The 25,384-nt window shown below is 37.7% G+C and overlaps 1 protein-coding gene across 2 annotated transcripts in view; it reads left to right on the top strand.

Annotated features, from left to right (window-relative positions):
• The window catches only part of VPS13B (vacuolar protein sorting 13 homolog B), a 1,996,594-nt gene that overhangs the window by 433,836 nt on the left and 1,537,374 nt on the right, over nt 1-25,384 (top strand). For both annotated transcript variants that reach the window (XM_053715243.1, XM_053715242.1), the window contains exon 16: nt 8,921-9,045. In XM_053715243.1, the coding sequence (XP_053571218.1) occupies nt 8,921-9,045 (125 nt within the window). The remainder of the gene's footprint in view (nt 1-8,920; nt 9,046-25,384) is intronic.

Genomic DNA, 25,384 nt, shown 5'->3' on the forward strand with positions numbered 1-25,384 from the left:
CTAAAGAAAATAAGATAATACCCGTGGCTTCTGAATGTATTAGGCTGTCTACAGAACAAAAAGACCTCCACATGCTAATAGGCAGTGCCGTACATGTAATGAGTTGCAGTGACATATATTGTAATGACCAACTAGTGGCAGGAGCATGGGGGGAGCCACATGCCCACCAAGAGAGTCAACTTAAGTTTCAAATAAGATGAAATATGGATCAGTGGTATATACTGAGGGTTAACAGAACAGCAAGCCTAGTTGCCTTATAAAATACAAGGTTCCGCTTTGTTTCGTGGGGGTGGTAAATAGTTAAGTAGCTGTCTCCTAGCTGAAAGTGTGGAGATAATGTCCACTGCACTCTAGGGGACATCTGAGAAGTAGGGGTAGCTGCAGGGTAGAAAAATCGCAATATGAAACATGAGGCAACAGCCACGGTTCAAATAGAAATGTAAGGATGACACAAGATCATGAAGTACACATAGTAATAATAAACAATATTAAAGTTCCATGGTGGGTTAATAACAGATATTGTCAGGGCTAAACAGAAACTATAGTCACCATGATGGCAAGAACATATAACCGTAGCTAAATTTCAGCAAGAGACAAATTGTCACATTACCCTGCAGTGTAGAGTAGATTTAACGTTATAGCAGTCTGTATAAAATCCCAGCATATAATGTGAAATGGCAGGCACCATCTTAATTATCAGGCTAAACACAGGTGTACTATTCAAGTGGCAGCCCGAGCACCAGAAGAACCCGCTGGAGTGTAATCTTCACATTTTTAGCCTATCCCCTCTTTGGCCCAAACTATTGTTCCATCGTACACGTCCGATAACCATGTAATCTGCTTTACATGATAGCTTGAGAAGGGCAGTTCACTTGGCAAAAGTATCTGTGAGCGCTGGGGAAAACACACAGCTGCGCTCTTTGAAAATGTAGGGATCCCATATAGTATTTCAGTGGGGGACTGCTGCGCAGTGAGATCTGGATATAGCCGCGGGTCAGAGGAACCGCTGTTAAATCCTAAGGCTAGCTCTGGAACACACACGGCGGCAAAGTCTTGTACTTGGTCAGGTACAAATGGCATCTCAGTATTCTGCTTCTCTGTACGCCTTGTAAGGATCGAGCTCCCCAATTGAGTGGTTGATGCACCAGCTGTGATGGATCCCTCAGAGCTGAAAGCTCTCCCAGCAGACGACCGCAGCGGGGGCAGATCCCCCTCTGCATGACAGGACAAAGCCTCCTCGGCTGGGTCCAAAAGAAAAGCTGTTGGGTTGGTAATTGCGGTGGGCCTATGCAGGTCCGTGGTGGGCGAGTTCTTCAGTTCCTGTGCTGGGAGGCAGCCTATGTATGGAGAACGATCTTCCTTGTAAGTTGACACACTACCATGTGTATTTGAGAGCAATAGCATGGCGTCTCCGTCAGCTGATAAGTAACCGGTTTGCTCGATGTTCCGAACCGTTTCTGCTGCACCACAGCATCTTGTGTTTTGCATCATTGTACACAGGTTGTTGCAGCTGTAGAGCAAGTTTTCAAGTTGTGGTAAAAAGATTGCAGACAGTGCCGCAGATATCTCCCTGTCTGAATCCATTACCTCGTGGGCGGTTGATTTTGAACTGAGTCACTCAAATTTGTATTCACTCAAAAACGACTTTCCGGGGTAGAAGGGTTGGTATTCCTCCTATCTGCTAAGTGTTCTCGGACAACTTGCTTGTCAAGAGAGAGGCAGATGGCATGAATTGAAGGCTGCAGTGTTAAAATTAAAATAAATTTTCTTCAGAGCTGCTGAAGCTTGCAGCCATCTTGTAGAGCCGCCCACCGGAAGTCCCCGGCTGTACTACTATTTCTATGGAAATTGGTACTTATTTTTAGGATTCTTTAGAGTTTGAATATTACCTTAGTAGAGCATATTCATGTACTGTTTATAGTTTTAGCTCAGCCTTTATCTGTGGCTGACATTTCTCAGTGGAAATAGCTGTTGTTATTTAATCCCTCCCTCTCTAGTTACTCTTCTGTGGACTTCCACATCTTGATGATTTCTATCCCAGACGTCACTAGCTCATGGACTCTTGCCAATTACATGAAAGAAAACATAATTTATAAGAACTTACCTGATAAATTAATTTCTTTCATATTGGAAAGAGTCCATGAGGCCCACCATTTTCTTATGGTGGTTATGTTTTTGTGTAGAAAAGCAAAATTATATTTCCAGTTCCTGCTTTTTTACTCCTTTTGTTATCACCTCACTACTTGGCTATTCGTTAAACTAAGTTGTAGGTGTGGTGGGAGGTGTAGTTATAGGCATTTTGAGGTTTGGGAAACTTTGGCTCCTCTTGGTAGGAATGTATATCCCATACGTCACTAGCTCTTGGACTCTTGCCAATATGAAAGAAATGAATTTATCAGGTAAGTTCTTACATAAATTATGTTTTTCTGATGTTGGGAAAGGACAGAAAGTTCTACTGTTTATTTGGCCTCTTGGTTTAAACTTCTTGTTCACAAAGCTTACTTGGAGGCATGTCAGCCTTCACCGCAACGGATTACTGCTCATTTTCCTAAGTCAGTTGTAACTTCTTGAGCTTTCAAGAATGAGGCTTCATTTGACCAAATTTGCAAGGTCTTCTTGGTCGTCTTTGTATACTTTTACAAAATTCTACCATTTTGATGTTTTTTCTTCTTCTGAGGCAGCCTTTGGTAGAAAGATTCTTCAGGCAGTTTTTTTTTAACTCTTGTTGGGTTTTTGTAAGATTGTGGATTTATTTTCTCAGTGTAAAAAGATGTTTTTTGTTTTTTTTTTAAAAACCCACCATTTATGTTATTACTCGTGGTCTCCACAGGAGTAATGGATCATGGACTCTCACAACCTGTATGAAAGAAAACATAATTAATGCTTACCTGATAAATTAATTTCTTTCGTGGTGGTGAGAGTCCACGAGACTCCATCTTTTGTTATTGATTTTAGTATTTTCTTTAGCACATCTTATTTCCCTGCTCTTTTTATGGCCCTTAATCCTTTTTTGCCTCATGTTGTTTGGCTATAAGTTAGACTGAGGTATATGTGAGGTGGGAGGGGTTTTATAGATCTTGTGGGGTTTTGGAATCTTAGTCTCCTAGTAGTAAGGAAGATTAATTACCAGGAGTAATGGATCGTGGACTCTCACCACCATGATTTTTTTTTTTAATCAGGTAAGCATAAAATATTTATTTCTCCAACATAGGTGTGTCCGGTCCACGGCGTCATCCTTACTTGTGGGATATTCTCTTCCCCAACAGGAAATGGCAAAGAGCCCAGCAAAGCTGGTCACATGATCCCTCCTAGGCTCCGCCTTCCCCAGTCATTCTCTTTGCCGTTGTACAGGCAACATCTCCACGGAGATGGCTTAGAGTTTTTTAGTGTTTAACTAGCAGACCTGGTGAATATGTCATCGGCTCCACCATGGAAGCTACCTTTGAGACGAGACCTTCTTGTTCAAGGTCCGTTCGAACATCCGAATCTGGTCTCACTCCAACTGACTGCTTGGAGATTGAACGCTTGATCTTATCAAAGCGAGGGTTCTCAGATTCTGTCATTGATACTCTTGTTCAGGCCAGAAAGCCTGTAACTAGAAGAATTTACCACAAAATATGGAAAAAATATATCTGTTGGTGTGAATCTAAAGGATTCCCTTGGGACAAGGTAAAAATTCCTAAGATTCTATCCTTTCTTCAAGAAGGTTTGGAAAAAGGATTATCTGCAAGTTCCTTGAAGGGACAGATTTCTGCCTTGTCTGTGTTACTTCACAAAAAGCTGGCAGCTGTGCCAGATGTTCAAGCCTTTGTTCAGGCTCTGGTTAGAATCAAGCCTGTTTACAAACCTTTGACTCCTCCTTGGAGTCTCAATTTAGTTCTTTCAGTTCTTCAGGGGGTTCCGTTTGAACCCTTACATTCCGTTGATATTAAGTTATTATCTTGGAAAGTTTTGTTTTTGGTTGCAATTTCTTCTGCTAGAAGAGTTTCAGAATTATCTGCTCTGCAGTGTTCTCCTCCTTATCTGGTGTTCCATGCAGATAAGGTAGTTTTACGTACTAAACCTGGTTTTCTTCCGAAAGTTGTTTCTAACAAAAACATTAACCAGGAGATAGTCGTGCCTTCTTTGTGTCCGAATCCAGTTTCAAAGAAGGAACGTTTGTTGCACAATTTGGATGTTGTTCGTGCTCTAAAATTCTATTTAGATGCTACAAAGGATTTTAGACAAACATCTTGCTTGTTTGTTGTTTATTCTGGTAAAAGGAGAGGTCAAAAAGCAACTTCTACCTCTCTCTCTTTTTGGATTAAAAGCATCATCAGATTGGCTTACGAGACTGCCGGACGGCAGCCTCCTGAAAGAATCACAGCTCATTCCACTAGGGCTGTGGCTTCCACATGGGCCTTCAAGAACGAGGCTTCTGTTGATCTGATATGTAAGGCAGCGACTTGGTCTTCACTGCACACTTTTACTAAATTTTACAAGTTTGATACTTTTGCTTCTTCTGAGGCTATTTTTGGGAGAAAGGTTTTGCAAGCCGTGGTGCCTTCCATCTAGGTGACCTGATTTGCTCCCTCCCTTCATCCGTGTCCTAAGCTTTGGTATTGGTTCCCACAAGTAAGGATGACGCCGTGGACCGGACACACCTATGTTGGAGAAAACAGAATTTATGTTTACCTGATAAATTACTTTCTCCATCGGTGTGTCCGGTCCACGGCCCGCCCTGGTTTTTTTTTTTTAATCAGGTCTGATAATTTATTTTCTTTAACTACAGTCACCACGGTATCATATGGTTTCTCCTATGCAAATATTCCTCCTTTACGTCGGTCGAATGACTGGGGAAGGCGGAGCCTAGGAGGGATCATGTGACCAGCTTTGCTGGGCTCTTTGCCATTTCCTGTTGGGGAAGAGAATATCCCACAAGTAAGGATGACGCCGTGGACCGGACACACCGTTGGAGAAAGTAATTTATCAGGTAAACATAAATTCTGTTTTTTATTTTTTTCAAAAAAGCTTTATTGATGTAAAATAAGCATACATTCAAAAATATGCAGTGAGCATGAATTGCATTCATAAACATATTAGTCTGCTTAAGTGTTAATGTCAGAGTCCACATGAAGTAGTTCAATGCTTGAGCATAAAATATATTTTTTGTGCAGAATTGTTTGCAAGACTTCTATAAGTCTTAGGGGCCAATTTACCATGCCCCGTATGCTGCAGTTTCCGTGCGAGCCTTTAGGCTCGCCAGAAACAAGAGTTAAGAAGCAGCGGTCGTAAGCTGCTCCTTAACTCGTCCGCCACCTCTGAGGTGGCAGACAGCAATCATCCCAATCAGATATAATCGGTATGATTGACTCCCTGGCTAGCGGCCAATTGGCCGTGAATGTGCAGGGGGCAGTATTGCACATGCATTTCACAAGAGATGCTTGTGCATTTAAAAAATGCCAACAGCGTATGCTGTCGGCATTTATCAATGTGTGGTGAACATGATCTTCTACTGCGGATCATGTCCTCCCGCAGAATGTTGAATCGACCCCATAGAATTTAATGAACAATTAGTACTATGCTCAAGACTGTAAGAATAAATTAGTATTTAATTGGTAAACTGGAAAATATACCTGCAGCATTTTTGCATCTTAAAACTGGCTATAAAGCACACATTTTTAAATTAAGTAAAACCGTTTACTTGACATTTATAATTATTTAGGCAATAAAATGGTATTTTTATTTATTATTAACCCTTGTTTGTAAAGCAGCACTTTTTTGTGTTGCTAAGAATATAAAAAAACTCTAAAAAGTGATACATAGTATGGCCGGCCTAAAACTTTTTTTATGTATGCTTAATTCATTATGTAAAACTGATTTTGTTTTCACTTGTAGGGATCATGAGCGTATTTTAAACATTTAAACAGAAAATATACTTCAATGTATACCTAATTCTCAACTTTTTTTATTGCAAAATAAGTCTTGTAATCCTGCATATAAATTTAGACTTAGAAATATATGCATTGTATGCACATAGACAGAACAGGAATTAGTCCATTGCAGAGAAAGGTATTGCTGCTTATAATAAGAGGTAAAATGTATGGGTACGACAGTAAAAAATAAAATACTGGTGAGTTATATTATTGCCTTTAAACAGTTCTATTTCATTAGCTGTCTGTGAGGCAGCTTTTCATTATGATCTGGTGAGGCATACATACTTATCTTGCAACCACTAACAATATTCTCATATAGAACAATATTGGAGTGCATTGTGTGTGTGTGATATTCACTATTTTGTAAAGGGTTAAATGTATAGTATTTTTAATATACTGCAGAGCAGTATATTTTTCCTAGATTATCCCAATAATTCAGATGTGTTTTCTATGAAACTGAAAACCTGTATCCAAAATTAATGAATTGTACTTCCTAGACCATTGGTTGCCCTTCACTCACTTACCCTCTAAATTTAACAGGTTGGGCTTTAGGGTCCTAGAATTTTGATATTGTTTCACAAATTAACACTCATTTCAGTTAACAAGGATAACATATCGCTTATTTATTAGGTATGTGCATTCAAATTCTTTGTGAGAATCTGAATGCGGAAGTAATAAGTTGCTCGGATGTTTTCGTAGCCAGATTGATTCCTGTAAAAGATCTTAGATTGGGTATCTTTTACAGGAATCAAACTGGCTACCAAAATATCTGAAGGGAACGAGCAGCATTTTACTTCCGCATTCAGATCCTTATGAAGGATCCGAATGCACATACCTATTATTTATATTAAGGTAACATTGTTTACATGCCCCCAACTCTTGTTTCTGTGTTTTCTGTGTTTGACTGAAACTCATGGATATGTTACTTAAAGGGACAGTATACACCAATTTTCATATAACTGCATATAATAGACACTACTATAAAGAAGAATATGCACAGATACTGATCTAAAAATCCACTGTAAAACATTTTAAAAATGTACTTAGAAGCTCCAAGTTTAGCACTGTTGATAGCTGGAACACCCAGAGATAGGGGCTGGGAGCAGAAAATATACTTTTTTTTACAAAAACACTCCCAGTTGGGCTGTATAAATAGATCATCTACAAAACATTTATGCAAAGAAAAATCTAGTGCACAATGTCCCTTTAAGTTACTGCAAGTTATATTTATAATTTATTTGTAGACCTCCAACATTATTCCTACATTGGTAAAGCAAAGATGCATTATGCCATGGTAAATTTAAAAAATGGAAAAACTGAAATGACAAAGAGGTAGAAGGCTCCCTGTTGGTTGCATCAACCTAGGTCACCTTCTTAAAGGGACACTCAAGTCAAAATTAAACTTTTATTATTCAGATAGAACATGCAATTTTAAACAACTTTCCAATTTACTTCCATTAACAAAATGTGCACAGTCTTTTTAAATTTAATTTTTTTGAGCCACTAGCTCCTACTCAGCATGTGCAAGAATTCACAGAATAAGCGTGTATGCATTTGTGATTGGCTGATGGCTGTCACATGGTACATGTATGCATTTGTGATTGGCTGATGGCTGTCACATGGTACAGGGGGAGTGGAAATAGACATAAGTTTTAAAATTGTCAGAAAAAAATCTACTGCTCATTTCAAGTTTAGACTAAGTGCTATTGCATTGTCTTGTTATCTTGCATTTGTTGATTATGCAAATCTACTGTGTTGACTGGTCCTTTAATTTATGGACTTGTGAGCTTTCTTGTTAAAGGGGAATACAAAAGGAAACTGATGAGAAAATGACAAGGGTTCTAACGGTAAGCAATGGGGCTATAGGTTAATGTAGTTTGTAAGCATCTCTAAATAGTGTTTTTAGGGATCTCTAAATACCCGGGGAAAGTCTTGTGGAGCAAGGCAAATAATTCTACATAATAGGTGTGGTGCAGTGATATTGAGGGCCTTGGCTGTTCGGGATTTTCAATTTTATTCTTGAGGCTAAAGAAAACCAGTGGGAGGATTGGCAAAGAGGTACAGCAGATGATGAGCTGTGTGTGAGGAAGATCAGTTAGGAAAACATACAGGAGTTTGGGACAAAGCTGATGGAGTTGCAGTAGTCAAAGCAGGATATAAAGAGAGTTCATTAGAGTATTGGTTGTGTGCCAGATTTAAAAAAAAAAATTAAGATTAAAGTATCAGGAACAAATGATAGTTCTTAGTCAAATGTGACCCCAAGGCAACATGCATGAGGGGTCGGTGTGATGACAGTGTAACAGTTATTGTGAGGGTGTAGGGATAGGGAATTAAAGGAGAAAGAAAGGAGTTTAAGATTTAAGAGGTAAATCTTTAGATAATTCATCCAAGAGTGCTGTGCAGCAGTTGCCATAGATTGCCATTACTAGCACGCATTCACTTTTCCTTATGTCAGCATATTTTCAAATCCAATCAGTTCTTTCATCTTCGACTGCCACTGATATGATTGTTACCTATTTTCCATTAATATTTACTGCGTGCTTTGACTTGTCATCTGCAGCACCACATTCTGCAGTCATAACGCTTATCTTGATTATTGGAATATGTTTTTTTACTCCTTTAAACACATATTGTAGCAATCCAAGAAGGTGTCCAGCAATTGCAGATCAGTATTCCAGAGGAAATTCGTATATTGCAGAAGGAACAAAAATTAAAGGAGTGAAAATAGGTCATAGGCAAAAAAAAGGAGCTATGGAAACTAGAATGAAGCTACCACGTAACAGGCATTTTGTAGTACATAATATCTACATCTTAACTGTCGTTTGTAGTTGAATTATGATAAATTGTTAATATACGTTAGGGTCATTTTATTGGTCAACCTCAGAATTTTACGTTGCAAGTACATAGTAATTTTGTCTGCTATACTTTCATGCAAACACCAAAGTATATATAGGTAGAACTAACGTATTTCATATGATAAAATTATTTCTCCTATTTGTTTGCAGGTATTTGGTTTCCAAGCAGGACTTACCTACCTCGATAGCAAGGGAACATATTGCTCTCCTGTCCCTGTAGTCCCTTCCTTCAGCACAGCTGTTTATGGCAAACTGCTCCAGCTTCCTCAGTACTGGTAAGTCATGTTGTGCTATGCCTGAATCACAAGCCACTGCTCATTTCCTATGCGTTATTGCCTTTATAGAGAAAGACTGAATAGATCTTAAAACCAAGCAATATATGACTGATATTGTTAATAATACCAATATTCATTTTGTACCAGTGTTAAAGGGACAGTCTACACCAGAATTTTTATTGTTTTAAAAGATAGATAATACCTTTTATTACCCATTTCCCAGTTTTGCATAACCAACACAGTTATAATAATATACGTTTAACCACTGTGATTATCTTGTATCTAAGCCTCTGCAAACTGCCCCTTTTTTCAGTTCTTTTGACAGACTTGCAGTCTAGCCAATCAGTGCCTGCTCCCAGATAACTTCTCTTGCACGAGCACAGTGTTATCTATATGAAATTCGTGAACTAACACCCTCTAGTGGTGAAAAACTGTTAAAATGCAATCTGAAAGAGGTGGGCTTCAAGGTCTAAGAAATTAGCATATGAACCTCCTAGGTTAAGCTTTCAACTAAGAATACCAAGAGAACAAAGCAAAATTGGTGATAAAAGTAAATTGGAAAGTTCTTTAAAATTACATGCTGTATCTGAATCATGAAAGTTTATTTTGGCCTAGACTGTCCCTTTAAATCAAAAAGTACTTCAGCTTATTAATTTATCTGATTACTACTCCAAATGACAAAACAATCTAAGTGCACAATATTGTATAATTTTTCTAATAATATTTCTGCCCACAGGAATTCAGAACATAAATCATGATTTAGCAGAAATAGCAATGAATAGCAGGAGACAATAATTAATAGATTTTACCCAACGTATATGTGTTCAGGTTATCAACTTTAGATGGATGAAAGTCTGAGATCAGGTGTTGTAGTTGTCATAATAAAGGGACACTCAAGTCAAAATTAAACTTTCATTTTTCAGACAGAGCATGCAATTTTAAACAACTTTCCAATTTACGTCCATTAACAAAATGTGCACAGTATTTATATATTTAAACTTTTTGAGTCACCAGCTCCTACTGAACATGTGCAAGAATTGAAAGAATAAAATGTGTATGCATTTGTGATTGGCTGATGGCTGTCACATGGTACATGTATGCATTTGTGATTGGCTGATGGCTGTCACCTGGTACAGGGGGAGTGGAAATAGACATAACTTTAAAAATTGTCAGAAAAAACATCTACTACTCATTTGAAGTTCAGACTTAGTGCTATTGCATTGTTTTGTTATCTTGCATTTGTTGATTATGCAAATCTACAGTATTGACTGGTCCTTTAACATCTAACCAGTATTTTTCATTAATTAAATGGAACTGGTTAGTTTTAGAATTTCTATAATTGTTGTCCATTTTCCTTGCAATTGACCAAATAAAAACTGCTGTAGGATAATCTAATTAGCTAAGAAATGTATAATTCCCTCCTTGTTAAATAATCACCTGATTAATAACCATGGATATTGACCTCCTCTTTTTCAAAGAATCCGGCATATTTGACCAGTTAGGGGCCCTGAGGACTGGAATTGCGTTTGTTTTATGTATCTGTATTTCTTACCAAGATCCACTGTCCTCATGTACTCAGTGCTATAAGTAATAATAACGCATGAGTGTGTGCAAATATGTTACCGATAACCACAAGAAAAAAATGAAAAAAACTTTTAAAAAGTCTGTATTGTTGGGCCCTCAACTATATGCACCTTTCAGTAATATGATTTGTTCTTTCCGTCCAAGTTCACAACATTTTTTATTTTGTTGCACAATTTGTGAAACTTAGAGGGAACCTTACCTGTAACCACATTATATTTGTGTTCAGGTAATCAGACTTTGTGGAGTGTGAAGCATTTCCTCAAGATGAAAGCACATATAAAAAATAAGTGGTTATATTTTTATTAGCACAGTGCTATGCAGATATACATTAAATCCATGCTTAAAGGGACATAAAATAAGCTAGGATAGAGACTAAATAATATAGTATGTACTTTAATTACTTTACCTGCAAATTTATACTGCAGTGCCTCACCATTAACCCTTTCTTTTTAGTTTCTGAATTGTAAAGCTCTAACTCCCCCCACACAATTCCTTTTATGGCTGTATCTATGTTTATTCTTCTTTGGGTAAAATGCAAAAGTGAATAGGGATTATCTGCTGGAGCATGTCTAGAAGCTGTGAGCTCAGTTGGAATACAATGCCTGTGTCTAAACACTGATAAGAGGGGTGGAGTTTGCTGCTCCAGGAAGTTTATCTATGTAATCCATTTTACTTATTTTGGAAAATTATTTTAAAATACTTGCCAGCAATTTCTAAACAATTTTTTTATGCAAACTATTTTAAATGAATTAGCCTTTTTAGGATATGCAGAAATCTCAACCTGTTTATGGCACTTTACAGAGATAGTCTACAATATAATTGTTATTGTTTTAAAAGATAGATAATCCCTTTATTATCCATTCCCCAGTTTTGCAAAACCAACACGATTATATTAATATACTTTTAACCTCTTCTGACAGCCCCCTAATCACATGACTTTTTATTTATTATCTATTGATTTGCATTTAGTACTGTGTTTTGCTAACTCTTAAATAACTCCTCGGGCATGAGCAAAATGTTATCTATATGGCCCACATGAACTAGCAGTCTCCTGTTATTCATTCCCCAGTTTTGCAAAACCAACACACTTATATTAAATATACTTTTTACCTCTTCTGACAGCCCCCTGATCAAATGACTTTTTATTTATTATCTATTGACTTGCATTTAGTACTGTGTTTTGCTAACTTTTAAATAACTCCTCGGCGTGAGCACAATATTATCTATATGGCCCACATGAACTATCAGTCTCCTGTTGTGAAAAGTAAATATATAGCATGCGATTTAGAGGCTGCCTATAGTGGCTTAGAAACAGGCAGAAATTTAGAGATTTAAATGTTAAGTATATTAATATAACATTATTGGTTGTGCAAATCTGGGGAATGGGTAGTAAAGGCATTATCTATCTTTTTAAAGGGACATTCAACACTTAGTGTAACATGTTTTGATATGGTAAATAAAAAAACGGAGGTCCGCCTACACTATACCCCTCCTCCCTTGCCGCCTTGCTTCTGTCCTAATCAGCGGCGCTAACTACTCCATATTGACCGGCTATTAGAGTAGTTAGCGCCGCTGATTAAGGCAGAAGCAAGGCGGCAAGGGAGGAGGGGTGTAGTGTAGGCGGACCTCCGTTTTTTTATTTACCATATCAAAACATGTTACACTAAGTGTTGAATGTTCCTTTAAACAAAAACAATTTTAGTGTAGACTGTCCCTTTAAATATGCAGTTAGTAAAGAATGTTTTAGGAAAAAATGCTATTTTATAAGCAAAAAAGCATGTTTTTTTATGGGGTTTTTTCCCCCAGCGGATTCCAAGTGTAATTAAATTTGTTACCTAGTATCGTTTGCTGGGGCCAATTTTAAGCCACATAGAGATCATCTACTGAGAGACTCAGGCAAACTGCTATGTGTACTTTAGGACTCTAGTCCCTCTGGGGGCGGCCAATCAGAAACAAAAGATATTTTCCATGGTAAATCACTAAAAAAAAATAAAAACAATTCTAAATGAATGTACATGCTACAATGTTACTATAATTTACCATGCATGGCTAAACAGTCTTTGTCCATGGAAGTTTAAAAAAAGATGGTGTTTGCATTTTGGATAGTAGAAGCTAAAGCAGTTTATCTGTGTGAATCTTATGTAGCTATAAAAACCATGCTATGTTTTGGCAGAAAAACAGTGCATTCTACCTTTTTAAATTTAATAAAGGAAAATGTTAGTAAAGCCAAAAAGATTTTTTTTTACTAAGTCATGAAATCTGATTTTATGTATGCTGACCTTGCATTTCTCTATTCATCACATTTTTACAGTGTCAGTTTGCAACAAGAAATATCTCTTTCCTATTGCTTGTGTACATCAGCAATGCAGATTCCTTTATTGTAAATCCAAACTGTTCACTGCCCCGGTCTGTTATGTAAATCCAACAAGAGCAACGATTGGGTAATAAAGTAGAAAAATAAATGAGTAGACCAGCAGCCTACTTAAATGAAGTGTAGTTTGAAGTGAATAAAAGTCCAGATGAAATGCATCAAATAGCACTTGAACTAAATCGAAGTCAGCGTGAGTACTGAGAGCTTCATTGAAGTCATGCAGTGAGTGAGAATTAGTCTGCTAGAATAACCTGGTAATGTCATTAAACTCTGAGTCACTTTTCAAAATTATACCACCTGCTTTATTCGGAGTTTTGGATTTTACATTCCATCGTTTCTCTAACAGTACACACATGTGATGCTACATGTGTTCTTCTGTTTCTCCGAGAAAGAAAAAGCATAATACAGTGCACAGACTGCTTTAGCTTATGGGTTTTAAAAAAATAAAATAAAAATAAAAATCTTTAAAAAGCTGGACATTTTATGAACTGTTATGGAATCCCTCAGGTGGTATGTTTTGAGTTAGCAGTGAAAATCCTAATTTTATTTCAGACATAAATCAGCATAAGACCATTGTTTGTGGCTGAATGTCCTGCGTGCATTCTAACCTACCTAAAGAATGATGTAGTTAGTCTTTCTCTTTGTTTGCACTTAAAGGGTAAACACACATAAAGGTAATGCTTACATTTTAATGCATCACTTCCAGTCCGGTACTTACATTTTACCAAAAAACAAAAATGCTATTAAAAGGAATACAACAAATGAGGGAATTATATCTTGTCTTTAGCCCTCAAGATATTTTTTATAAAGAAAATAAATATAAATAAAAGCAAAGGTTAATGGGTAGCTTTTATATATGTAAATTTGATTTAAATCAAATCCACCTGGTCCTTTATTACATATATATATATACACTTATATGAAATGGGTTATATCGGACTATTACTGATTTGGTTATATATCATTAGATATACGTAGATAGATCATTTAAATTAATTAAATTATTGGGAGGTGAATATCTCCAGTTTAATAGGTTAATCATTCATATTTGATCATCTTTTCAGCTGTAGTTTATTGGAATGAGAAAAATGATTACACTAATAACAATTTAAATAGTTTTATTTAACTAAATAAAAATAACTATTACCTTAATAATTACAATTTAAATAGTTTTATTCATCTAAAATAATAACATTTGATTTTTAATGCTTGCCCTTCCTCCCTCGCACTCCTTATGCAGATCTATCCCACACCACAAAATCTTCTATTCATTGAAATGTTGTGTGAGTTTATTCTGTGTGCATAGAGTTTCTGGGGAACAAAGGCATTAAAAGGACAATAAAGTCAAAATTAAACTTTGATGATTAAGAAAGAATATTCAATTGTTAACAAATAATTTGCTTCCTTCTCTTGGTATCCATGGTTGAAAAGCATACATAAGTAGGCTCCGAGGCAGTGCACTATTGTGAACTAGCTGCTTATCACTGTCTCGCCCAATGTGTTTAGCTAGGCCCCAGTAGAAGCATTTTTCTTTTTCAATAAAGAATACCAAGCGAATAAGTTACATTTGATAATAGAAGTAAATCTGAAATCTGAAAATGAGATGCTCTATCTGAAACCCAAAAGTTGTCTTTTATGATTATATAGACGTTCTATTTCTCAACTTTCTATGTTTATTTTATAACCGTTTTGCTAATAATAATAAATAATAAATTTGATAATAATCTTACAGAAACCTCTGGGAGAGCATGGCATTGTGAATGGAGTAATGGAATTAAAGTGAAACTATACTCAAAAATTTTCTTTCATCATTAAGGTAGAGAATACAATTTTAAACAACATTCCAATTTACTTCATTTATCTAATTTGCTTCATTATTTAGATATCCTTTAATGAAGAAATAGCAATGCACATGGTGAGCCAATCACAAGAGGCATCTATGTCCAGCCACCAATCAGCAGCTACTAAGCATATCTAGATATGCTTTTCAGCAAAGAATATCAGGAGAATGAAGCAAATTAGATTATAAAAGTAAATTAGAAAGTTGTTTATAATTGTATGCTCTTTCTAAATCATGGAAGAAAAAATTAGGATTTCATGTCCCTTTAATTTACCCAAAAAAATAAACATTAGAGCCATGAATTTACAGCATCTTGCTATATAATTAAAAACAAATATATTTCAGGATGAATAACCTTTAGCTTATAACGTATCTTGAATAGAACCTATCTTTAGATAGATTTTTCCTCAAAAAGCATTTTATTTAAAAATAAATCATATTTAAATGGAAAAATCTGATTTAAATAAAACAAAATCAAATTTAAATTACCCCCCCCCCCGATACATATATATATATATATATATATATATATATATATATATATATATATATATATTTTTTTTTTTTTTTTCTTTTTTTTTTTTCTTTTTATCAATAGTACATGAAATGTGTGAAGGTATCAACGATAAACATTACATCAATGTGGTCGTATACAATAAATAATTAACGTTCCCTCATGTCATTATTACAATTAGGGTATTCAGTCTTTCTTTGATGTTTGACACAACGGACGCCAGTCCTTCATATTATATGTGAACAAGGTTGTTCGAGCTTCGTTTAGTACTATTTAAAAACATAACAATAACAAACTAGGTTAACTTAAACCTGGAAAACAAAATAGGAATTATACAAACTTAAACCTTTAAGTTTAACAATTATCCTCTGATTTTAGCTCAGGTCTAGAAAAAGTGCTTCTTAACAAGACGTAATTGTTACTAATGGCTGAGACGGTCTGGCACTCTCTATTTATTGTGTTGGTACTCTTGTGTATTATTGTGGTTTACTGGTCGCCCCAAGTAATATCGTTGTCTGTATTATGGGTCTCCTGTTGGCGATACTTTATATTTTTATCCCCCATGTTAAGGACCGCTTAATTGAAGTCTTTTGAAATATCTTTATTTAGTGTCAGTATATTATAAGGAACCAATAGTATCATATAATATTAGCAGATGACTAATGAATGTGTAATAAGCTACATATTGCAGAATTTATCTTGATCGCAGATTGGTAAGCAGAGAACCTGTTCGTTACGATGCTGCATCTCATGCACAAGAGCGATGTCAATCACCTTGTCACTTCTGAGAGTGGACAGTCAAAATAAACAGTTTCTGTTTCTTACATTTGAGTCTGCGAGAACCTGCTCTGCATAGCTCCAATCACTGTCAATTTCACATTCAATTGATCTTTGTTTCTCCAGCATTGGTGTGTTCGGTCCACGGCGTCATCCTTACTTGTGGGAATATCTCTTCCCCAACAGGAAATGGCAAAGAGTCCCAGCAAAGCTGGCCATATAGTCCCTCCTAGGCTCCGCCCACCCCAGTCATTCTCTTTGCCGTTGCACAGGCAACATCTCCACGGAGATGGTTAAGAGTTTGTGGTGTTTAGTTGTAGTTTTTTATTCTACTATCAAGAGTTTGTTATTTTAAAATAGTGCTGGTATGTACTATTTACTCTGAAACAGAAAAGGATGAAGAATTCTGTTTGTGAGAGGAAGATGATTTTAGCAGACAGTAACTAAAATCGATTGCTGTTTCCACATAGGACTGTTGAGATGAAGTAACTTCAGTTGGGGGAAACAGTTAGCAGACTTTTCGGCTTAAGGTATGACTAGCCATATTTCTAACAAGACTGTGTAATGCTGGAAGACTGTCATTTCCCCTCATGGGGACCGGTAAGCCATTTTCTTAGTCTAAAAAAGAATAAAGGGCTTAATATGGGCTATAAAACTGGTAGACATTTTTATGGGCTAAATCGATTGCTTTATTGGACATTTTATACATGTTTATGCTGATAATTCACACTTATAAACTTGGGGCACTATGTTAGACACCTTTTCCAGTCAGGAAGGGCCTTCCCAGTTGTAGGCTGAGCCTCATTTTCGCGCCATTACTGCGCAGTTGTTTTTGAGAGCAAGACATGCAGATGCATGTGTGAGGACCTGAAAGTAGTTGGAAAAGTTCCTAAAAGGCGTCATTTGGTATCGTATTCCCCTCTGGGCTTGGTAAAGTCACAGCAAAGGCTGTAGCTGGGACTGTATAGGGGTTAAATCTGTAACCGGCTCTGGTTTTGTTATTTTAAGGGTTAACGCTCTGAAAATTGGTGTGCAATACTTTTAATGCTTTAAGACACTGTGGTGAAATTTTGGTAAATTTTGAACAATCCCTTCATATTTTTTCACATATTCAGTAATAAAGTGTGCTCTGTTTAAAATTTAAAGAGACAGTAACGGTTTTGTTTTAAAACGGTTTTTGTGCTTTATTGACAAGTTTAAGCCTGTTTAACATGTCTGTGCCTTCAGATAAGCTATGTTCTATATGTATGAAAGCCAATGTGTCTCCCCCTTCAAAATTGTGTGATAATTGTGTCATAGCGTCCAAACAAAGTAAGGACAGTACTGCCACAGATAATGAAATTGCCCAAGATAATTCCTCAGATGAAGGGAGTAGACATGGTTCTACATCATCTCCTTCTGTGTCTACGCCAGTTTTGCCCACGCAGGAGGCCCCTAGTACTTCTAGCGCGTCAATGCTTATTACCATGCAACAATTGACGGCTGTAATGGATAACTCCATAGCAAATATTTTATCCAAAATGCCTGCATATCAGAGAAAGCGCGATTGCTCTGTTTTAAACACTGAAGAGCAGGAGGGCGCTTATGATAATTGTTCTGTCATACCCTCACACCAATCTGAAGGGGCCATGAGGGAGGTTTTGTCAGATGGGGAAATTTCAGATTCAGGAAAAATTTCCCAACAGGCTGAACCTGATGTTGTGACATTTAAATTTAAGTTAGAACATCTCCGCGCACTGCTTAAGGAGGTGTTATCTACTCTTGGTCATTCCAGAAAAATTATGCAAGATGGACAAGTTCCTAGAGGTTCCGGTGCACCCCGACGCTTTTCCTATACCCAAGCGGGTGGCGGATATAGTGAATAAGGAGTGGGAGAAGCCCGGCATACCTTTTGTTCCCCCTCCTATATTTAAGAAATTATTTCCTATGGTCGACCCCAGAAAGGACTTATGGCAGACAGTCCCTAAGGTCGAGGGGGCAGTTTCTACTCTAAACAAGCGCACTACTATTCCTATCGAGGATAGTTGTGCTTTCACAGATCCTATGGATAAAAAATTGGAAGGTTTGCTTAAAAAGATTTTTGTACAGCAAGGTTACCTTCTACAACCCATTTCGTGCATTGTTCCTGTCACTACAGCAGCGTGGTTCTGGTTCGAGGAACTAGAAAAGTCGCTCAGAGAGACTCCATATGAGGAGGTTATGGACAGAGTTCACGCACTTAAGTTGGCTAACTCTTTTATTTTAGATGCTGCTTTGCAATTAGCTAGATTAGCGGCGAAAAATTCAGGGTTTGCAATTGTGGCGCGCAGAGCGCTTTGGCTAAAGTCTTGGTCAGCGGATGTATCATCCAAGACAAAATTGCTTAACATCCCCTTCAAGGGTAAAACTCTCTTTGGACCAGAATTGAAAGAGATTATCTCAGACATCACTGGGGGAAAGGGTCACGCCCTCCCACAAGATAGGCCTTTCAAGGCCAAGAATAAGTCTAATTTTCGTTCCTTTCGTAATTTCAGGAACGGACCGGGCTCTAATTCTGCATCCTCTAAGCAAGAGGGTAATACCTCACAGTCCAAACCAGTCTGGAAACCGATGCAAGGCTGGAACAAGGATAAGCAGGCCAAGAAGCCTGCCGCTGCTAACAAAACAGCATGAAGGAGTAGCCCCCGATCCGGGACGGGATCTAGTGGGGGGCAGACTCTCTCTCTTTGCTCAGGCTTGGGCAAGAGATGTTCAGGATCCCTGGACGCTAGAAATAGTTTCTCAGGGTTATCTTCTGGAATTCAAGGAACTACCCCCAAGGGGAAGGTTCCACATGTCTCACTTATCCTCAAACCAAATAAAGAGACAGGCGTTCTTACATTGTGTAGAAGACCTGTTAAAGATGGGAGTGATACACCCAGTTCCAATGACGGAACAAGGAATGGGATTTTACTCAAATCTGTTCGTAGTTCCCAAAAAAAGAGGGAACCTTCAGACCAATTCTGGATTTAAAGATCCTAAACAAATTTCTCAGGGTACCATCGTTCAAAATGGAAACCATTCGAACGATTCTACCCACTAACCAGGAAGGTCAATTTATGACTACCGTGGATCTAAAGGATGCGTACCTACATATTCCTATCCACAAAGAACATCATCAGTTCCTAAGGTTCGCCTTTCTGGACAAACATTACCAGTTTGTGGCCCTCCCATTCGGATTAGCCACTGCTCCAAGGATTTTCACAAAGGTACTCGGGTCCCTTCTAGCGGTTCTAAGACCGAGGGGCATTGCAGTAGTACCATACTTGGACGACATTCTAATACAAGCGTCATACAGACATCGTTCTGGCCTTTCTCAGATCTCACGGATGGAAGGTGAACATAGAAAAAAGTTCTCTGTCTCCGTCAACCAGAGTTCCCTTCTTGGGAACAATAATAGATTCCTTAGAAATGAAGATCTTTCTGACAGATGTCAGAAAGTCAAAACTTCTAAGCGCTTGTCAAGTTCTTCATTCTGTTCCACGTCCTTCCATAGCTCAGTGCATGGAAGTAGTAGGGTTGATGGTTGCGGCAATGGACATAGTTCCTTTTGCGCAAATTCATCTAAGACCATTACAACTGTGCATGCTGAAACAGTGGAATGGGGAGTATACAGACTTGTCTCCAGTGATTCACGTAGATCAGAAGACCAGAGACTCACTCCGTTGGTGGCTAACCCAGAATCACCTATCCCAGGGAATGAGCTTTCGCAGTCCAGAGTGGGTCATCGTCACGACCGACGCCAGCCTAGTGGGCTGGGGCGCGGTCTGGGAATCCCTGAAAGCTCAGGGACTGTGGTCTTGGGAAGAGTCTCTTCTCCCGATAAACATTCTGGAACTAAGAGCGATATTCAATGCTCTCAAGGCTTGGCCTCAGCTAGCAAAGGCCAGATTCATAAGATTCCAATCAGACAACATGACGACTGTTGCGTATCTCAATCATCAGGGGGGAACAAGGAGTTCCCTGGCGATGAAAGAAGTGACCAAAATAATACAATGGGCGGAGAATCACTCCTGCCACCTATCTGCGATCCACATTCCAGGTGTGGAAAACTGGGAAGCGGATTATTTGAGTCGTCAGACATTCCATCCGGGGGAGTGGGAACTCCACCCGGAGATCTTTGCCCAGTTGACGCAACTATGGGGCATTCCAGACATGGATCTGATGACGTGTCGTCAGAACTTCAAAGTTCCTTGCTACGGGTCCAGATCCAGGGATCCCAAGGCGACTCTAGTGGATGCACTAGTAGCGCCTTGGACCTTCAACCTAGCTTATGTGTTTCCACCGTTTCCTCTCATTCCCAGGCTGGTAGCCAGGATCAAACAGGAGAGGGCCTCGGTGATCTTGATAGCCCCTGCGTGGCCATGCAGGACTTGGTATTCAGACCTGGTGAATATGTCATTGGTTCCACCATGGAAGCTACCTTTGAGACAGGACCTTCTTGTTCAGGGTCCATTCGAACATCCAAATCTGGTCTCCCTCCAGCTGACGGCTTGGAGATTGAACACTTAATTCTATCAAAGCGTGGGTTTTCAGATTCTGTGATTGATACTCTGGTTCAGGCCAGAAAACCGGTAACTAGAAAGATTTACCATAAGATATGGAAAAGATATATCTGCTGGTGTGAATCCAAGGGATTACCTTGGAATAAGATTAAAATTCCTAAGATTCTTTCCTTTCTGCAAGAAGGTTTGGATAAAGGATTATCTGCGAGTTCTCTAAAGGGACAGATTTCTGCTTTATCTGTCTTACTACACAAACGACTGGCAGCTATGCCAGATGTTCAAGCATTTGTTCAGGCTCTGGTTAGGATCAAGCCTGTTTACAGACCTTTGACTCCTCCCTGGAGTTTAAATTTAGTTCTTTCAGTTCTTCAAGGGGTTCCGTTTGAACCTCTACATTCCATAGATAGTAAGTTGTTATCTTGGAAAGTTTTGTTTTTGGTTGCTATTTCTTCTGCTAGAAGAGTTTCAGAGTTATCTGCTCTGCAGTGTGCTCCGCCCTATCTAGTGTTCCATGCAGATAAGGTGGTTTTGCGTACTAAGCCTGGTTTTCTTCCAAAGGTTGTTTCTAACAAAAATATTAACCAGGAGATAGTTGTACCTTCTTTGTGTCCGAATCCAGTTTCAAAGAAGGAACGTTTGTTACACAATTTGGACGTAGTCCATGCTCTAAAATTCTATTTAGAAACTACAAAAGTTTTCAGACAAACATCTTCTCTGTTTGTCGTCTACTCTGGTAAAAGGAGAGGTCAAAAAGCGACTTCTACCTCTCTTTCTTTTTGGCTTAAAAGCATCATCCGATTGGCTTACGAGACTGCCGGACGGCAGCCTCCTGATAGAATCACAGCTCACTCCACTAGGGCTGTGGCTTCCACATGGGCCTTCAAGAACGAGGCTTCTGTTGATCAGATATGTAAGGCAGCGACTTGGTCTTCACTGCACACTTTTGCCAAATTTTACAAATTTGATACTTTTGCTTCTTCTGAGGCTATTTTTGGGAGAAAGGTTTTGCAAGCCGTGGTGCCTTCCGTTTAGGTGACCTGATTTGCTCCCTCCCTTCATCCGTGTCCTAAAGCTTTGGTATTGGTTCCCACAAGTAAGGATGACGCCGTGGACCGGACACACCAATGTTGGAGAAAACAGAATTTATGCTTACCTGATAAATTACTTTCTCCAACGGTGTGTCCGGTCCACGGCCCACCCTGGTTTTTTAATCAGGTCTGATGAATTATTTTCTCTAACTACAGTCACCACGGTACCATATGGTTTCTCCTATTTTTTTCCTCCTGTCCATCGGTCGAATGACTGGGGTGGGCGGAGCCTAGGAGGGACTATATGGCCAGCTTTGCTGGGACTCTTTGCCATTTCCTGTTGGGGAAGAGATATTCCCACAAGTAAGGATGACGCCGTGGACCGGACACACCGTTGGAGAAAGTAATTTATCAGGTAAGCATAAATTCAGTTTTTTTTTTCAAAAAATATTAAAGCTTTCTTTCATGTTTACCAGTAACATAGTCTTACCTGATGATCGCAGTCCTTTCTGTAAAACAATGTAGTAAAGGGACAGTCAACACTAAAATTGTTATTGTTTAAAAATATAGATAATGCCTTTACTACCCATTCCACAGCTTTGCACAACCAACATTGTTATAGTAATATACTTTATAACATTTAAACCTCTAAATGCCTGCCTGTTTCCAAGCCACTACAGACAGCCTCTTATCACGTGCTTTTTTATTAGCTTTTCAAAACAGGAGACTGCTAGTTCATGTGATCCATATAGATAACATTGTGTTCACGCCCGTTGGGGTGTGCACAACACAGCACTAATTGGCTAAAATGCAAGTTATTAGATAATAAATAAAATGCCATGTGATAAGGGGGCTGTCAGTAGAGGATCAGATACAAGGTAATTACAGAGGTAAAAAGTAAACCATGTTGGCTATGCAAAACTGGGGAATGGGTAATAAAGGGATTATATATCTTTTTAAACAATAACAATTTTGGAGTGGACTGTCCCTTTAAATGACATCTAAATTATTAATTGTGTATTTCAGTCAAACTTTTGCTTGTTGTGTTTACGTGCGTTATCTTACAAAACTAGACATCCTATAAGTTGAACAGTCGTCGTGCCATTGAGGATTTACATTTAGTTTGCTCCTGAAAGTTTTCATGTTCTGTAATAAACAAACTGTGAGGAAAAGGCTAATGAACATGTGTGGTTATAACAGAGGTGTTATATGGCTGTTTGCTTTCACTACATTGCAATGCCAAGACACAGCACTTTGACAGTCACACTCCTACAAAGCTTATCTCCTGTCACTTCCTTGTTTGCTTTAAGGGTCACACTGTACAAAAGCTTTCATTAATTCTTATCTCTTAAGATGGACGATGCAAAGCGTTTGTACGCATATTTAACTTCCTTTGCATGCAAGAGATAACCATTGCTTCTAATTAGGTCTTTGACTCCCTTTGCTGCTACTTTGTGTTTCTATGAATTTTGGATCTAGCTTCTTTCACTAGCACCTGATTTGTTTTCATTCACTTGTAAAAGATCAAAGAGAAGATCAAGTGGGGTGCACAGTATTTAAATCAGATTGAATAAATTACAATAGTTGGTCTGTGTTTTTTGTCAGCTTTAATCTATATCTTTGTTTATGTGTCAAAGTTTTCAAGAGATTCCTGCTACTGAGAGAATAGTTTCTTAAAGACAATTGCTTATATTTTGCAGTGTGATATTGCTTTTTATGTATGTGTAGACCTTAGAACTAGATGTGTGCTGTCTTCTCTCCCTGAGGTCAAGGGCTACAATGAGACATTCTAAGTGCTCGTTTTGCAAAAAAATAAAACATTTGATGTTTGCTGTTTTTTTTTTTTTTTTTTTTTTTTTTACATAATCTTACTTTTTTTTTTATCATTTATTTTTAATCAACATTCATATTAACATCATAGAATAAAGAGTACAAGGAACAAATATTTGACAATAATCTTGTACATAAAGCGAAAGGAAAGAAAGAAAAAAAAGAAATTGTTGAAAAAGGACAAAAATAGATGTACTAATTATACGTTGACGTAATATAAGTCAATTCTTATGACTTCTTTAAAACAATCTAGACCATTCTTCTAAAGACCAAAGATATATTTATATACAGATAATAATGACAACGAAGAAGAAACATAGCTCTCTTTGAATATACCATGTTGAAATGTCTATTTATATATAAAAGAAAAATAGAAATAATAATAAAATAAATAATAAAATTAAGGGGGGGGGGGCCCTATTCCATCCCTGTCTTTTTCCTCTCTGTACAATTGGCAGATATCCCTCCTCTATTGCAGCATAAAAAAGACAAATATATGTAAAGGTTGAATAGTCTGGATTTGTTGCCATTGGAAATGACTTAATTATTTTCAGCCATTTTTTAAAAAAAGCTTTAAATTGCTTCTCATTCTTGGTCTCCATATAATATTGTTCTAATGTCATTTGTAGATACATTTCTGCACAAATTCTGCAATGCTAGAGGGTTTATCTGCCTTCAAATGTTGCAGTATTAAATTCCTTGCCACCATTATGGCAGTATTAATTAGGTTTTGGTCATTTATTACATGTTTGCTTTTATGTAGACACAAGAAAATAGCTTCTGGTATCTAAATTTATTCAACCAGAAATGAACTCTGCTCCAGAACCTTTGCATTTTAGGGCAATACCAGAAGCAATGCAACGTGTCTGCTAATCTGTTACTTTTTATGTTTATTTTGACTAAACATATTTGTTTTTTGATGTAGGATCACTGTTTAAGCTATATATTTAAAAAGACAGTAAAGTCAAAATAAAACTGTTATGATTGAGATAGAGAATGCAATGTTACCTTTCAATTTACTTATATTGCCTTATGTACTTCTTGGTACCCTATGTTGATAACCTGACCTAAGTAAGCAAAGGTGCAGCAACGGAGCTAGCTGGTGATTGCCTTTTGTCATTGGCTCACTCATTATGTACCACTAGTTCCCAGTAGTGCATTGTTGCTCCTTCAACAATGGATATTAAGAGGATAAAGTGATTTTTTTTATTATTATTGTATGTTTTGTATGTTTAATCTCTGTCTGAGTAATGAAAGAAAAATGATGGTTTTCTTGTCCATTTAAAAAAAAATAAAAAATACAATTATCAATTTTAAAGGTTATATGAGATATAAACAGTCATATTTTACTGCAAAATGCACAGATTTAGTTCTGCAACTGTTTAGTTTAGCCTTTATCAGTGGAAACTTGCATTTTTTCTTCAATACGGAATTTTTTTTTTCCCTAACAAACAAAGGGCGAGATTCGATATGCGGCGTCGCTCGGAAAAGCCGGCATCAGCTGTTTTTAGTTGGATATTACTATCACATATACGGCGCCGCATTTAAATGCGACACGTATATTTCACCCGTCGCCTGCTATTTTTACTCCTATAAACTAACATAGAACCGGCATCGCAAGTCAGTATCACATATTCAGCGCAAAGGACTTACGCGGCCCAAAATGGAGAAATTTTACTCCATTTTTACCTTGCCACACATAGGCAGGCGCAGTAAGCCTTGCGCTGAATATATAAGCACCGTAACTCCCTGGAAGTATTAACAAGCACCTAATGCATGCGCAATATCTACCTGTCAACCGCCATCCCCCCACGGCAATAACTAAGTAAAATGTATTAACCCCTAATCTGCCAACCTCCACATCGCAAAGTA

This window comes from Bombina bombina, chromosome 5, assembly GCF_027579735.1.
Source record: "Bombina bombina isolate aBomBom1 chromosome 5, aBomBom1.pri, whole genome shotgun sequence".
Classification (NCBI taxonomy): Eukaryota; Metazoa; Chordata; class Amphibia; order Anura; family Bombinatoridae; genus Bombina; species Bombina bombina.